Source organism: Scatophagus argus, chromosome 9 (assembly GCF_020382885.2).
Source record: "Scatophagus argus isolate fScaArg1 chromosome 9, fScaArg1.pri, whole genome shotgun sequence".
Classification (NCBI taxonomy): domain Eukaryota; kingdom Metazoa; phylum Chordata; class Actinopteri; family Scatophagidae; genus Scatophagus; species Scatophagus argus.
The window spans coordinates 13,136,500-13,153,751 of NC_058501.1; the positions used below are offsets into that span (position 1 = coordinate 13,136,500).

Consider the following 17,252-nt stretch of genomic DNA (forward strand, 5'->3'; position numbering starts at 1 on the left):
AAATCCCGGAGGTACAGGAGGAAAAACAGATGTAAGATCAATGAAAACCTTTTCTTACAACTGACAAAACCTTTGACAAAGCTGACAAAACCCAAAATGCTTACTGAGATCAATGCAGTGATGTCTAATACATGGCTCTGTTATTTTTTTAAACTTGTTTAATCTATACATGATTGACAAACTACATTTAGATGTTCTAGTTACAAAGACAGCGAGCATATGAAACTCTGGCCAATGCTGAAGAAACAGCTCTCTCGCAGTCTTACTGTTACATGCTCACTCTCTCTACATATATACATTACTCTGTGTGTGTATGTAAGAACCCACACAGTAAAAACATAGATATTTTTACCAGTAGATGTTTTAGTTGCCAATGCTTTGAGCTAACGTGGTTTTCTTGGCAAGTACGTCATGTTCTGATACTGAAGGATAACAGACCTACGGTGCGTTAATGCATCATCATTTGACAATAAATTGGCGAACACTGAGCCAGCACCATGCGACTCAGCAGCAAAAGGAGCTGCTCGCTGCCTGCTTTAAAGGTACTTGAATGGGTTGAACGTTCTCTCTCACATGATGTCTGATTTCAGACATACTGCAAGCATAAAATGATGAACTATTCAGCATTCACAAACCCGTAACATTTAAATCAGGTATTATAATATGTATTATAAGACATGATGGTGTGTCAGTGAGAGTGCATGCACAATAATAGGAGCCTGAAACTGAAGCAGCAAAATGGAATTGAGCCATTACTGATTTGATTATTTAGACTTATGCGTTTCCTGCAATTGCATGTCAAAATATTTTCTGTGTAAATAAAAGCCTGTTCTTCTAATGGACCAAGTCACCCTGATATTGGTAAAAAGAAAGACTAATTGTGGCGTGGACTTCGGACTGGGTGGTCCCACTCCATCAGTGCCTCCATCTGCTGGCAGCCTCTAGGAACAGCTCTGCCTTCTACTCCAATCTTTTCTGCACCATAGACCACCCTCAAACCGCTGACCCTGTGTTGGCCTTTTGAAAAATGGCGAGAGGCACACCTAACAAAATACACCTGGTTCTATGAGCATATTTCACAATTCCCAAGCCAGTATCAGAACTGATGATCAGGCATATATGGTGTGTCAGTGGAGGTGAGCATGCACTCATGGGACGTGTGTATTTTGCAGTAAATCAAGCAATCCAAAGATCTAAGAAATATCCACGTAATATTCTTACTTTTTTTTGGCAAAATATTTGTATGTTGCACATTCTGAGCAATAGTCAGCTGTGACTACTCTTGATTCATTGTGATTCTCATCATAAGCACAAGTCTGCCTTGCTTGGTTAAGACAAGCCATTGATTACCTTGAGAAGGCTACAGTAAAAAGACTGGCTTCTCAAATGTGCTGTTGCTGTTGGCTTCTGACGGGGCACTAAAGTAATCCCTAGATGAAAATGTGTGATGCTGAACCCTGCATATTTATTTTCCCCTTTATTGATTCAAATTTAATGAAATGTCTAATGGGCAAAGGCTGAAACAGTGCGGGCATTGATCCGGCTGTGATTGAAGTGATGGTCAGTACTCCCATGTTGCTTACATTGGACCTGGCCTCACAGATTAGAATAATATAAGCACATAAGCCCTTGCTTGTTCCTTGCCTCTTTGCCCATGCCCCCCCACCCCAACTCCTGCTGCACTGCTCGCTCCCACTGCCCCTGGGTTTCCGCCTGTTGCCTCTCTCCGCATCACCAGTAAACTCAATGCATTTTTAAATTATATAATTACAGTGAGTATCTTCTGAAGCATGTTTCAGAAGATAAGTGGAACACATTTGTGAAGAGGACTATAAACTCTCTAAAGGTAGCTATTTTCCTTCTGAGGTGATGGTTGATTCAAATCCAGTAACTGCGTAACTTCAGGGGCAGGATTTGGCAAGTGAGCTAGTCAGTGTGAGTGCTGTTAAGCCTCTTCATGTGTATGTACTGTGTTACCGTGAAACCACTCCTCCTCCCCGTCCTCCTCTCCCCTCTTCCTCACCATGCAGATGTAAGGAGGGGGGGTAACTTTGAGGGGGCGGGGTTGTTGCGGTGAGTACAGAGACCCCTCTCAGATCCGTTACTGCCAGTAAAAGAAAAAAAAAAAAAACCTCCACACAAAAATATATATTCAGCAGGAAAGCTGAACTGAATCTGAAAACTGAATCATCACTATTTGCAAATACATCAAAGGGTGAATGTTTGTTTGCGGATGCACTCTTTTTTTTCTCTCTGTGTTTAATGCCATTTAAGCATCCATTCATTGCTTCAACCAGTTATACACATACAAAGGCTATTGCCAGACAACATTAGGAGCTTTTTTAAGCACTGGTAGTTGTATTGGACATAAAGAAATGATTAATGCTTACACTGTGAGTAGTACAATTTAGTAAAATGATTAATACTTAATATTATACTTCCATGATTATAAAAAGTAAAAAGGAGCTCTCAGATGACTGCGCATCTCATGGGAAACTACAATAACTGAGCTACAGTAAAAAGAAAAGAGTGAAAGATTACATGTAACAGATCTGTCTGGCAGGCTGTTTCACTGTCTGCAGCCATCGACCTTGTAGTCATTTACAAATGTAGTAAACCCTCTGCAGGCAGCTTTACGCAAAGGTGTTCTACATTCTTTATCCAAAGGCTTTCTTTCAACCCAGGTGTTCGATTCCAGCAGATACTGCATCCTGTACAAAGAGGGTGAGTGAAAAGAATGAGAATAAATCACTGTAAAATTATGCTTCCATTAATATGACTCTACTTACATTCCATTGGAGTCAGTTGTGAAACCATCTTTGCCCATGATGAGATACTGTGTTCCCAAGTCTAACGATTCTTTACAGTGACGCCTCTTAGCAAACACTCGAACAGAATTCTCATTCACGAGGGCATCACCATCTGGTAGACGAAAGGTTTTTCATTATGTTTATGATAGGTCTTCCACGCATCAACATAAAGGTCAGCGCTGCACCACCCGCTAAGACTTGTGGTTACAATTTACTTACGTGATCTGAGCACATCCTTTATATTCACTTGGTACAGCTCAAAGTTACTCTTCATGGAAACATTGATGACTTCAGCAATATATGCTGAAATAAAAAAAAAAAAAAACATTTCTCAACAGCAAACCATCTGAGAGGCTCTATTACATGACATTGGTATAGTGTAGCTATATGAAAGAATTTTTTGCAGTCAGATTATCATTAGATACTTTATACTTCAATGTCTTGTGTGCAGTACTCACCATAATCTACTGTAGGGAAGAAGCAAGCATGCTGTAAACGGTTATATAATGTGATTCTTCTTGATGTCCGCAATGCACTTTGCATTTTATGACAGGGTCCTAAGGAAAGATGAGCAAAATGCAATTTAATTATTGACACAAACTTGAAGGGTAAAGCTACATTTATTATCAGGTTTTTGTCAGTATGGATCTTAGGAGTAATGGCCTACTCTCTGCACACTGGCACACATCCTCTGAACACAGTTTGGAGACCATCTTGCTTCTTTGGGGGGCAGAGTAGAACACGGTACACTTTGTTTCTGTAAGGAAAGCACAAATGTTTAATAAATTCCTGCTAAATTAAGCAAAAATGTCCCCTCTATCATCCCAAAAAATGCAGAAAATACCAAATGAAAAGCTTACGTGGTTCATAATAATCATAGAACACAGCTGGAGCTGGCTGGAGGAGGCCAATCGGTACTTCCTGTCTAGCATCAAAACTAATGCATTCCTCTGAATTAAAGAGCTAGAGGGAGAGAAGTGTGAGAAATCATTCAGTACTCGACATGTAAAATATTTTTGTATGTAAACAGATTTCAGTCTGACCTCGTTGAAGTAGAGCACCACTCTTCCATGGGAGACCTCATAATGGGAAATGTATCGTTCAGGCTCCGCTTTTAGCTGCAGAGAGACAAGAATTGTCTTGATATTGTAGCAGAAGAAAACACAAACATCTCAAAACCATTCGTCTCATTTATTGCTTTATCTGAGTTTTGGTTTAAATGAACGCAGCTGCAATTTGTGAAGGGCTGGTTATAGATATATTTTGTTGTGCTTAAGTGTATGTTATAATTCCATAAATGAAGCCATCAATCAAGCCTTTGCAACAAAGAAGAGCACAAATCTAAACAACAAAAAGGAAGATTTCAGCATTATGGGACATTTATTTAAGTTGGATGAGAAGACTGATAACATGCTCATGTCTGTCAAGTATGAAAGCTAACTTATCTTATAGTTGTAAAATAAACACTAGATATTGGATTGAAACAACTAGTCTGAATCTGTTCAAAGTTAACTAAATCTGGAGTTATGTGTTGGACTATTTTCTTGGTCAGGACCTCCTGGAGTCTCTGCTGTTTGCCAGCTTACAAATTGCAGTTTTCACATTTTGTTTCGTATGTACAAAGGCTTGTACTTTCTCCTTTTCTACTGTGCAAAACACAGATATTTTCTTCTAATCTTTTGCGCTGATCCAACTGGGAGAATTTCATGTCCATTCCAGCTGCCTGACTGTCATTTACCCCAGCTTGACTCTTGGGAACATGAATAAGACACAATATGACCCACCTGAGATAGCTCCTCCAACTTTGCACTGAGGAAACAATGATGAAGAGGAGGCAGAGAGAGATACTAACCATATCCAGGTCCTGAGTTTCAGCCTTAAATCCACTCAGAAGTGTTATGTCAGCAATGGCCATTCCTGTGAGATTTCTGTTCAGGCTATGACTACAAACAGAAAATGAATGAAAAACAGAGGTTGAGAAAGACACTGATCAGCATTTGGGACTTTTTCCTGCAAAGCTCAATGTCTCATGAGTAAATGTCACATGAATCTGATTAACTGACCTGACACAGACTTTGTAGGTTACAGTCTCATCTGAAACTGTATTGCTAACAAGATCTCTCCTATTTCGGGTACGAGCATCAAACCACTCAATTGCTGATCGTGGCACTCGTGTCTCTGCATCCTCGTTGTTACCATAGTAATCATAGTAGTCATAATTTTCTATGACATCAGCTAGGGAAAGAGGAAATATTGTAACTATATAGATTTTATCAGCAATATGCGTGGTAGTCATTTGTTATCAGTGGCAAAAACTCACCAGTGTACTTCACCTTCCCCTCCACTGTCACCCTGATAGACACTTGCTTGCAATCGTCCTTGGGTTCCATTAGTTGGTAAGATTTTAAAACCTGTCAAACACACTGGTTAATGACTGTGAATGATGGCTTTCATTCAGCATATATACACACATTATTAATCAAACTTACTTTTATCTTGAAATTGCCTGTTCCTGTCATTTGTCCAATAATGTTGTTCCCTACAAATTTCTGGTACAAAAGACACATGCAAAATTAAGTAATCTAAGAATGAGGTTAAATATTTTTGTGTGTATTGAAGGAGTGATGCTGACAATACTCTGTGATACCTTAAGGCTTGTTTCGATCCTGTCCTGTCCTTGCAATTCAAGCCTTACAATGTCACTTTTTCCCAGGACTGTGAATTCTGTAATCAGATTTGTTTCGGGACTGGCAAGCCTCTTTATCTCATACTCTGCAAGAGCTTCCAGTGCAATGATGGTATCCTGCACATGGTAATAAAGTATTACATTATACACAATCTGATGATGTGGGACCTCATGGGAAATCGAGGAGATATGTCCAAAGACATTGATTTTTTGGGTTCATGCAATCTCAATATAGCATCCTAATCACCTGTGATGACTGGAAGCCTCCATGAAAGTTCTCCTGACTGGTCAACCAGCAGGCTGCTTTGTCTGCCCACTCGGTGTGGCCAAGTTCCACTGCAGCTAGGAGGGCATAGGCGGTAGTCTGTACTGTGATAGCATCTACAGTTTTCGGGTTGGCATTACTTGTCCACAAATAACAGCCACCCTCCCCTAATAATTAAGAAAAAGACAGTAAATAAATAAAAAAAAAAAAAAATTCAAACAACAGGATTCTGTGATACACAGTTACTTTACACTTTAACCAAACTGAGCATGGTTGCTCTTAGGGTTGAGTGATATGTAAATATATGCAATAATATAAGTCACCATCACTGTTTCGAGCACATTTCCACTTTAATATGCCTAATATATTATATAATATATTAGGCAAGAGCTAGAAAAGTAGCACAACAATATAACTATACTGGTAACGCTGTGACTCAGTTAGAGGGATTCATGGTGTTTGTTGGGCAGTTTTCAATTCACCCTCTTTGTCTGTCTTGATATGCAGGGTGTCTAGCATCAATGCACCCAATTTATATTACATATTTTATCCATATCACCCACACCTATTTGATTTGATTGTACATGCCTTCCTTAGCCATTGCTTGAAGTTTTGTCCAGGCATTTGAATGATTTGTCTCCAGGCAAACTGCGAGGCAGTAGGCTGTAATGGCAACAGCATAAGGATGCTGAAGCTCCTCAAGGTGTGAAAGGAGATATGTTGTTGATCTTGAAATGCTCGCTTCCTGGCAGAAGATAGCGTGAGGGCAGTCATTTAATTTTTTGCACCTAATTTTCAGTGCAAATTATACACAGAGTAAATGCTTAGAAGTACAACAATAACAAGGGCAGGAGTTGACAGTCATGCTAGCAGCTTTATGAAGTTATAGTTATACACAGCAGAGCTTCAAGATAAATGTTAATGTCGGCATGTTTACAGTGTTAATATGCGGATGTGGACATAGTGCAGTATTGTCATTATCTTATTCTAGCTTGTTGGCCTGCTAACATCAATTCAATTCAGTTTATTTATATAGCGCCAATTCACAACAAAAGTTATCTCATGACACTTTCCAATTAGAGCAGGTCTAGACCAAACTCTTTAATTAAATTGTAAAATAGAGAGAGCCCAACATTCCCCCTTGAGCAAGCACTTGGCGACAGTGGCGAGGAAAAACTGCCTGCTAATCAGCTAATTAGCTCCAATCACAAAGCTGGGCCTTGTGAGTATTTGGTTATAAATGGTATTTTCACCCGCTAATGGTGCTAGAGGAAAGGTCACAGTTCATCCTCTGGCCAACACGAATGTCTGTAAAATACTAAATACATTCAATAATTGTCAAGATATTTTTGTCCGAGCCAAATGGGCAGAGTGACGAATGTTGCCATCCCAAAAGCAACACAGTAAGTCTCAGTAAGTTTCTCACCACATTACTTGTCTCTTTGGTTTGCAGGAATGGAAGGGACCGATGAAGTGCAAGAGCTACGAAAGCCGCCATGGATGCTTTTTGGTCATTCCCTTTCTACATTAAACACACAAAGGCAATAATCAATTCCAATTACTACAACTGATATTTCAACCACATGTAATACTGTTGTGATAGGCGGATGGGCATATTATAACATGTACAGGGGAGAGGTTACCAGAACTCCTCTGTGCAGCATTCGTTGTGTCTCACTGAATGACCCATCAGTCTCCTGTGCTGAAAGCAAGTAATTGACTGGGTCCCTGATCTCTTCTACTGGTACCACTTGAGCTTTCCTGCCTTGCTGTCCAGAGGCCGCTTCTTGACGTTCCGCTATCAGTGATAGCACTTTCACTACAAGGGCAGTCAACCTGAAGGCAAGAAAAAAGAAGAAGAAAAGAATAGTGGATGGAAAAGTTTATTTATGATTTGTGATACAGAAAATGAGGAATGTTGATTTACTATGTGAAACACTGGAAATAACTACCAACATAAAACAGATTCTCACCAGTTGCTTGGTGTCACTGAAGCAAATGGAGGATAAGATCCATTCCTTTTATTCTTGAAAGTTGTAATCCTCATAAAACCTGGCAAAGAAATTGTTTACAATGTTGAAAACAAAAAAGTCTATTGCCTAATTACTGAAATGCAGAGAGCGTAAGTAACATACTATAATGCTTATTTGAAACAAGAAGATGAAAGCTTAGGGTCAATTCCAGTTCAACTTGAAAGTTTAAACATATTCAAAGTGAAGTTGACGAGATTGCAGAAACCAGCAGGAACAAGCTAGCAAGAGTCGCGTTGCACATAACATTACCATCAACTCTTAACAAGATCCATATAAATAGTGTCAGAATTTAAATTTGGCTCTTCTTCAATCTAAATTTATGTTCTTAGTCACAGAAAAAAGAAGCTGATTAAACATTATAACTGCTTCATGTGCTCCTACCATGTTCTATTTTATCAAGAGCATCATCTCTGGAACCAGCAGGCAGGTCAAACCATTGGTCAGTCAGGTCAAGGTAGCGGAGGGCTGAAGCTGTGGGAGCCAGTTTTGTCATTGTTTGTTCTACACAGCCTGTTGGCAATTGAATCAGGCGAGCAATCTTCTCAGGAGAAAGAAGGTTTTTCACATGTGAACTGCCAAATCCTTCTCCTGTTGGATGAAAGCACTAAAATAAGACACTGTGATTTACAAAGGTCTGTGAATTGTATGTTCGTGTCTAACAGCACACACCTTCCACTGAAGCGAAAATATTGGAGTTGGAGTCAGGGACTGTGTCATCAGGTAAAGATCCATCAATAATTACATTCTTTGTGCTCCTTCCTGTCGTCATAAAGTACATGTAAATATAAATTATATTTAAGAATAAAAATTACATCTGTTAAGCAAGAATCATTCTTGAACAACTCACCATCTAATTTAAACACATGAGTTTTTTCTGTTGTCATTTCTAGGCCCTCTGTCTACAACGTGAGAAAACAGAGAGCCAGATTACTATGTGTCCCTTGCTTCATGCATGAAAATATACAACCTTGAAGAAGCATGTCGGTTGAAATTAACATTACTCGTATGCTCAGTAGGTAATATCTGATCGAGTACTCATAGACAACAAAGGCAACAATTATTATCAACAGCCCTTTTAGCAATTTATAAAAACTGACTGACTATTAGTGTAAGTACTGTATAACTAGTAAGTACTGATTAAAAAAATTCACTGATCAAAAAAGATTCAAATTTAAGTGTTCAGGGGCAAATGTTAATGTGTCTGTCATGGATGCAGTGTCAACAAAGGCAAGAAATTTTAAAATCCAATATTGACTTCTGATGTTTCATATATGTTGCCATATTTATTTTGTCAAGGCGACCTCTGCTATAAAATCATTATTCTAAATAATGTCACTCACCAACACATTCAAAGGCTTCTCAATTGCGTCTGTACCAAATTCATTCTTCATATCGTAAAGTCGTATTTTGATGGGTATTGAGCCTATTACCATGGGGACAGCAGAGAAGGAGACAAACTGGGAGGACTGTGGCTCCACAGTAATGTTAACAAAAGATGCAGCAGTTGCTGAACCGGGGGAGCAAAGTCCCTCAGTTTGCTCCATATGAACTGCTACCTGTTGAAATACAAAAGTCCACCAAGACAAATAACATTAACAATAGAAGTTCCATTTGTGTAGTAGGTGGTTACTGTTTTAAATGCCACTTCATGTCAACATAAGGTTATATCTACCTGGAGCGTCTCATCGCCATAATTGTAGATAACAGGTGAAATAGACAGTTGCTCATATTTCCTCACTGAGTACGGCAGTCTCAGAGACACAAACTGATCCTTAAATGCTCTGAGCTCAGATGGCTGAACTACACAGAAACCTGAATGAAACAGGGGAATTAAACTGTTTTTAATGGGAAGCTCTTTGGTCAAATATCCAAGATATACTGTGTCTGCGAAGCAGGAAGCTGTTTTTACCAGTGTTTGCAGACAAAGTGATGACCTGAATCTCCCACGTAGTTATGGAATCAGGAAGAGCCAAAGAATACCTAACAGTTTTCGATTATCATTAAATACATTGGTTGTAAAAATGAATCTGAAAAATGCTTTGCATAAGGTAGAAAAAACAGAATTTCGCACACTGGCAATATTAAAAGCAACAGCAACAAAAGCAAAGGTTATTAACAAAATGTCTATATTTCATTGGACAAGAAAATATTACATAAAAACTATCTTAACATTTCACTGTCTGCCTCTTACCTTCCATTTCCATTTACATCAAATTCTGTAAATGCAAAGCTTGGGGGGAAGAATCGTCGAATGTACTGAGCAGCCGTGTCCAAGAAGAACTCTTCAATATCTTCTCTACTTGCAGCTAAAAATAAGAAAAAGAAAGTTTTGCCATTAAACTCAGTGATAAGAATGCCACAGTTACTAAATGGCAACTAAGTAAATGTGTAAAGTACTGAATGTCCACATGACAATTTCATCTCACTCCTGCCAAGTCCTTCCCGGGCATCCTCTTGTATCTTTTTTCGCCTCAGACGCTCCCCTTCCAGGCAGCATTTGAAAAAGACATCTACACAAAGAGGATTTGGTTCCAACAGAGAGACTCTCTGTAGTCTTTCCTGACATGTTCGTTTCATGGGGATGATAGAAAACCCATGAACACAACATTCTTGCAATTTTTCATCGGAAAAGTTTGATTCTGAAATGAGATTAAAAAGAAAAAGAATATACAAATTTTAAAAGATATTCAAGCAGAAATATCTTATATTATGTCTGACCAGAGGTGTAATGCTAAAATTCTGTCTTACTTAAGGTCATAATTTCCTGTTGAAGATCCACAGAGCGTCGCGGCCGTGTAGATTGTGAATCACAGCCAAGAGCTAGAAAAGTAGCACAACAGCATTAAAGCTCAGCATGGGTTAGATATGTGTATAGCTGTTTAAGTTTGGATGGTCATTTGCATTATGAAAACTATCATTTACTAAAACAGTCATTGGTGCATTAGTGGTTGCAGCTTCATTCTAATGTCTCATTCTTCTAGTCTCCTAGGGCAATATCAACACTGTCTTTGAATGTAATCTATTCTCTGTTATATTGAGTGTGATCCTTCTTTATTACATCTAGGCAGATTAAAAACACTGTAAAACACAACCTAGACTGGGTGAATCAACATTAGCGTTAAACATTTTAAAGGACATAAATGAAGAAAACTGTTTTGTCGTACTGCTTTTCCACTTTGATTGGGACTGAGTTACAAAAGACAGGCCAGCATCAGTTAGTACAGACGCAGGATCAAGTCCTCCACTGTATGAGCAACCAAGGTCATGTGACTGCATAGAGGAGAAAACCTGAAAAGTGGAAACAAGAGCTTGGATTTATCATATTATAATATATGGGTTGAATAAAATATCACCAGTGTGTTTTGAAAGAAAGTGTATGTGGTAAAAGTGTTACCTGTTTGGTGGTGAGTTTATTATCTGCATGGAGTGCATAGATGGCTTTATCTACAGCGAGCAAAGCCACTCTGGCTTTCTGGCCATGTAAGTCAAACTCTAACACAGATTGTTTTCCAGGTTTAAATGGTCCTTTTTGTTCCACCTAAATTAAAGTTAAAATTTTGACATGGTCAATGTTAATTCAATGAATACATTTAAAAAACAACAACAACAACAACAAAAAAAACCAACAACAACAACAGTAGCTGAAAGTAACCTAGACTAATCAGTATGCCTCCCAGTCTACCCTCCCCACCACACCTGAATTTAACACATGCAAAACAATACAAAAAGCATCCTAATTATGCAGAATGAATCTGTTGAAACCACACACAGTCATCAGAGGTAAAGTTCTGTTGGTTTACTGGCTCCCATTGCTCAGGCTGCCCTCTTATCTGTTCTGTTTACTCACCTTGACGTTTATCTCACATTCATCCCTGACATCGACCCATGCCGAGTCAGCAATGATGTTACCATTCTGGTGAAAGTAGTAGCCAATCAGGCGAAAGGATGGTACCATATCGGACGTTATTTGCAATTGGCCTCTAACTGAAGTACCAATTCTGTAAGAACCCGTTCTTAGTAGGATCCCACGGCTTAAGACCTACAACATAGTCAATTTAGAGATGTTAGGTACAAACAAACTATTGCTTTGTCAAAACAAACTATGCTGTATTCACTCAGATATGCCTCACCATATAGTATATAAACCCATTCTGTTGACCAGAGTTGGTGTTGTAATCTACAGTTACTGATTCCCCCACGGAGTACACCCTGTTGGGAAAACTCAGGTACAGGTAGCTGCCACTCGGAGACGAAGCAGGTGGTATTACTTTGCTCTGTTTAAGGTCATCTGCTGAAACCTAAGAAAGTCATAGTGTTAAAAGTTAAACTCAACTAAAGGAAAAAGCAGTGATTTATCAATATAAATACTAACCTCAACAGTAATCCGATCTATAGTGGGAATATTAAACACAGGAAACACTGCCCCCTCCTGGTTAGTGGTACCATCCCAAGCTTCCACCAAAGCTGATACACGAATCTGTACTTGCACACCAGATGCTGGGGAGCCATCTGGGTGACGCACAAGAGCCTGTCATAACAACGGAAAATTGTTTTACATGCACATTAACCACACCTTACATTGTTGTGTACCAATTTGTAAGTTCAATGCATACCACAACATCTAGCGGATATCCAGGGAGGAAATGTGAGCGAGTTCGTGAGAGATCTATGGTGTATTTGTGGGAGATGACAGGAAGGTAAACTTCTGCCTCCTGAATTTCACCACCTGGTTCAAAAAGTGCAGTTATCAGATGCAATGAAAAATTCCCAACATCTTCCTCCTCTTATCCCCTCTCAAGTTATTACCCTCTCAAATACACAACAAATGCACAACTCAAGTGATTTATACTACAATTTTTAGATAAATCATTTTTGTTAATATTGCTGTTATCTCTGAAGATTAAAATTGCAATATAAAGTCTGTATACAAAAACAAAATGTTTTACACATAAAATATATTTTCCTCTTTACATCATGATAATTTTTAATTGCTGGCTCTTTTGAGAGGTTGCTAGCTTAAACGTTGCTATGTATTACAACAGTGTCCTTTACTTTGTATGTTGGTGACAAATACTGCCAAGTAGATTTGCGATCCCATTTGCAGTAATTTTGAGAGGGAGCTCTCCTGTTTTTGGAGGTGCGAATCTAAGTCTGCTATCTTCAGAGAAGCGTCTGCAGCTCCACCCTGGACCTGCAAGAAATGACAGAACTTGTTGAATTTCTAGTGCCAACCCTAGCACACCAACACTAACACAAATTCTTTCGTTTCAAATCTTAAAATGAGCTGCATGATAAATTTTGCGTAGATATTAGTTTCCACACCGAACCAGTCATCTCCAGTCCTCTGATAAAGTTAGGCTTCATTTTTTGACCATGGGTTGCACCTTTTCCTACCACTCCAAACTGACAGTGGTAAGCCCCTTTAACCATCTCACCATGTGTATACCTGGAATAAATCATTGTAACATTGTAACTGTTGAAGCTAATACAAAAAGGCAAGATAAGACTGAAAACATAAGCAAGCAACCTAATGATTACCACAATATTACATCCTGTTGTAAAACATGTGGACTAGCAAGCTTTTCTAATTATCCAAACTGCATTAATCAAGATGGTAGTAGTCACTTAATGACATATACAGAGCTTTGTAGATACTTTTAGTTTATTTGTGGGTTTTATGACAAGTCAGCTGTTGAGCGTGTGCTAAGTTAGTGCTAGATAAGTTACAGAGTCATTTTTTTCAAAAATATTGAATAAACTAAAACTGTTACACCAGTGCAAAAGGATAATTGAAAAATGAGTGCAGCTTCATTCGTTAGGTGATCCAAAAACATAATTTTGGATGTGTTAGTAGCTAACAGATAAGCTAGGTAAGCAAACGCTAGCTGTTAGCCATAACATTAGCAGCAGAGTTAGCTGCTGACAGAGTTCTCCTATACAAAATTGATTAATGCAGCTTTAACAGGAAAACTTGGCAATAGAGTAAGTTTAATAGGAAACAAGTCGAAACTTACTTGGCTGAGATGGTGAAGTTAAGATGTTCTTCATTCAACAAAATATATCTTTGCTTCATTTCAATGTTCACTTCAAAACTGGGTAACACTGGGGTGTGTAACGATAAAAGATTTTTAGAAGGAAAAAATATTATCTAACAATTTATTTTAAAAAGAATGAAATCGCTTAATTAGCTTACCGAATTTTTGGACTTTAAACTCTCGGGAGGCAGGATGTGCTTCATCGTCTTCATAATGTGCAGTAATCTTCCATGTGCCCATTCTTTTTTGTAAACAAAACATACATGTATTATTATGTCAAAGTCATCTGTGTTATCCTGGGAGTATATTACTGTTCATCTGTTTTAACATACTTCGAGACATCAGGTATGGGAAATGTGCCCTTGTATATTCCTCCTTTTGAAGCCTTAAGGGACTTCATTATTCTGTTTCCAGCAGCATTCTTGCATAAAGTGAGAAAAGTATGAATCATGAAATTAAACCTTGGAATTAAATGCACATCTTTCAAAGTCCTCTTTATTTATAAGAAAATCTATCTACTCACAATAACTGATATCTGGAACACTCCTGCATGAGGTCTGAATGTGTGGTCAAGAGTGAATATTCTATATCTCACTAGAAGAGAGATAATCAAGATAAATAAAATAAAACAAAATAAAACATAAAATGACTTTAGACACAGTTACTGTTAATCTTATGACTGTTTCTAGAGTTCTAAAGTTTCTAAAGGAGAATTATTTCACCTTATTTTGCATTTGTAAGCATTTCTTGATGTTCCTTTTACCTGTCTGTGTTGGATTGTAAATTGGCTGATCAGTCTGGATGAAGATATTGCCCCTGCTTTTCGATATCAGGACTTTTGTTTGTTTCCTTTCCCTAAAGGTGGGGCTCTCTGCGATTAGCAAAAGGTAGGACGGCCCATCATTACGTTGAGGCAACGCTGACATCAGGTCTCTTTGTATCTGTAAAGATGCAGATTAAAAGTTTGGGTTAATGGCATCTCAGTCTTGTCTAAACTATTTGCTTTTTGCATGACTGGTGAAGTTTCTCTTACCATTAGCTCAACTGTTTTGATCTCCCCTTCTGAAGCACACACAACAGTTTTCTTCTCAGACACAACAGTACCTTTCAATTCATGCTCCAGGTAGAGTGTAACAGGATTATTAAGATGAGCCTCTCCCATCTGGACAAACACTTTCTCATGAACACCTACATGAAACACTCGAGGGGCTGAGATAAAGAAACTGCACAAAAAGGTGAAAAATACCAGTTACCATATCCTTCAGTGCTATATTTTGCATTCATTAACATCTATGAACACAGTGAAACATCTGATGTGCACCATATCTTGAAACAACAATCATTTAAAATATATTTAACTATACATTATATTATATTATTATATACACTTACCTGTCCTTCAGAGAACACTCTGACTCCATGGTCAACACCAGGAAAAGTATAGATAAGATGTGGAACTTCATTGTGCAGCTCCTACCTCTTTGGCTGCTCTGACACAGGCTTTTGATTAACTGAGGTTTTGTAAGTCACCCACCCTTGTATTTCTCAATCGTTGAATCTCTCAGTGCCCTCCCTCTGTTTTTCTTCTCCTAAGACAACTTACAGAAGAAGAAGAAGTATAACTCTTAGTATAACAAAGTGGTGCGTGCACAAACTGAGAAAATAACCATGATGTTGTGCATAATGTCATATGTGTTGTTGATATGATGTGTACAGATGAGTGACATACTTGTTGGTTAGTGTATACATTTCTACACAAATGAAGTATGAGATCTCTACAAATTTATCTAAAACATGAGGTAAACAATGTGTATCAGATAATTGTTATTGAAGGATGCATTTCAGACTAGAGTATGTTTTGTATTTTTCATTTTATAGCACTGCTTGGCTTGCATGGAAAGTGTTTGTTTCTATTTCACAATGTGTAGCCTTTCTCTCATTGGTCCCTTCCCTACAGCCCAGCCAGATTTCCCCCAGATCATGTGATTTACAAGAAATCAAGCTTGGACTCTCCGGGATGGAGTGAGTGCTATTGACTCTTCAGCACATGGCTCAGGAATGATTTGCAAAGTCAAGCTCAAGTGTATCTGTAAACAAACATTTCTTCAGCTGAGTGAATAATATTCTTCAGTTTATGGTATCAGTAGTGCTTTTTATTTTCAGTTTTAAAATCAGTGCAGTGTGTGCTCGTCAGTGAACAGATCGCATGATGAATGGAATTTCAAAGGCTGCCAAATTGTGTTATGATGTGACAAAATTGAACAGCTGTAAGATTTACGACAAAGACACAGAACTAAGCAAATAACAAACATATACGGAGACACGGTCACACACTTTATTCCTTTCTACATGAACAGAATGAACAGCAGCACAGTTACAAGATGCAAGTATAGCACAATACATTATACAACCTAACCTTAAACACGCTGATTGGATAGAAAATTAATATTTTAAGTTCACAGTTAAAATAAGCTAAATCTGCAAGTGAATGCACCAGATGTTGGAGTCTTAAAGTGCACTAGATTGAGGCACTGTTGCTTGAAGAAAGTTTGGATCAATTTTCCAACTTGTTGGGACTTTTTCCTAAATGTAACATGCAGTATGTGCAGTTTGTGCAAGGAAATTGAATTAGTCCTTTCAAGCCTATTTTTTGTTTGTTTGTTTGTTTTTGTCAATATGCGGTCAATAGTACACATTTTCCAATTATTTCAGAGCGTTCATTTAAAAAAACAACATTTCCGATTAAATAATACGTAGATGTAACATCAACTTTAAGCATAAAATATCTTAAAAACACTGACTCCCACAGAGTTATAATCAAGAATATATACAAGTTATACACATAATAAAAATGTGCATGTAATGAGCATATATAATCCAAAGACACATTTGGCTCGTGAAGGAAACATCAGCCTCCATTTCACTTCACCAATCACAAGCCATATGGCCCTGTGCCCTATCAGCTCCTCATCCATGAATAATGTGATTCTCCCCGCATAGTGAGAGATACTAATTGTACTTTTGAAAATGTATCTATTCAGCATGCTAGATTAACAACTGATACATATCTTCATCACTTGTTTTTTTCATGATAATATGATATCCATGCACTTAAAAAATGAAATAACTTAAGCTTTTCAGAACTGTACAGAAAATTTAGAAATGTCACTATACTGCTGTGGCCTTAGAGAAGGTATTAGCCTCCAAGACAGAACATGAAGATGATTGAATATTTAAATTAGTCATTTAAATTTCAGTTAGAGCTACCTATGTAGTCCTCATTTCTGATTTCAATTTTAATTAACTTCAACAAGTTGTTTAAAATCCAGTATGGATGCTGCAAAGTTCAATACAATGATTAAAATACAGTCCCTTTTTTGCACACAACTGCATATTTGATAAAGGCCCATGCTGATCTCTGTA

The 17,252-nt window shown here is 38.0% G+C and overlaps 1 protein-coding gene across 1 annotated transcript; it reads right to left on the bottom strand.

Moving 5' to 3' along the window:
* Nucleotides 1–2,222: 2,222 nt before the first annotated feature.
* Nucleotides 2,223–15,377, bottom strand: c4b (complement 4B (Chido blood group)). The gene is made up of 41 exons (XM_046399881.1): nucleotides 15,222–15,377; nucleotides 14,863–15,052; nucleotides 14,593–14,770; nucleotides 14,353–14,423; nucleotides 14,162–14,250; nucleotides 13,988–14,070; nucleotides 13,809–13,896; nucleotides 13,117–13,240; nucleotides 12,847–12,985; nucleotides 12,408–12,520; nucleotides 12,167–12,322; nucleotides 11,925–12,092; nucleotides 11,642–11,833; nucleotides 11,189–11,332; nucleotides 10,959–11,082; nucleotides 10,543–10,614; nucleotides 10,221–10,433; nucleotides 9,986–10,100; nucleotides 9,704–9,774; nucleotides 9,467–9,606; nucleotides 9,135–9,350; nucleotides 8,642–8,693; nucleotides 8,464–8,553; nucleotides 8,176–8,382; nucleotides 7,735–7,813; nucleotides 7,405–7,597; nucleotides 7,188–7,283; nucleotides 6,350–6,506; nucleotides 5,744–5,928; nucleotides 5,458–5,613; nucleotides 5,300–5,359; nucleotides 5,131–5,221; nucleotides 4,874–5,045; nucleotides 4,663–4,753; nucleotides 3,854–3,928; nucleotides 3,671–3,773; nucleotides 3,478–3,567; nucleotides 3,269–3,367; nucleotides 3,030–3,113; nucleotides 2,790–2,922; nucleotides 2,223–2,711 (listed from the first exon to the last, which is right to left on the bottom strand). The coding sequence occupies exons 1-41, from the start codon at nucleotides 15,290–15,292 to the stop codon at nucleotides 2,570–2,572; spliced, it is 5,112 nt and encodes a 1,703-aa protein (XP_046255837.1). The 5' UTR covers nucleotides 15,293–15,377; the 3' UTR covers nucleotides 2,223–2,569.
* Nucleotides 15,378–17,252: the final 1,875 nt, after the last annotated feature.

Coding starts and splice junctions, on each gene's coding strand:
- c4b (XM_046399881.1), bottom strand. CDS start 15,292: ATGAAGTTCCACATCTTATCTATACTTTTCCTGGTGTTGACCATGGAG. Junction 10,434..10,542: donor ACAGGAAATTATGACCTTAA/GTAAGACAGAAT, acceptor ATCTCATTTCAG/AATCAAACTTTTCCGATGAA. Junction 4,754..4,873: donor ACCTACAAAGTCTGTGTCAG/GTCAGTTAATCA, acceptor TTCTGTTTGTAG/TCATAGCCTGAACAGAAATC.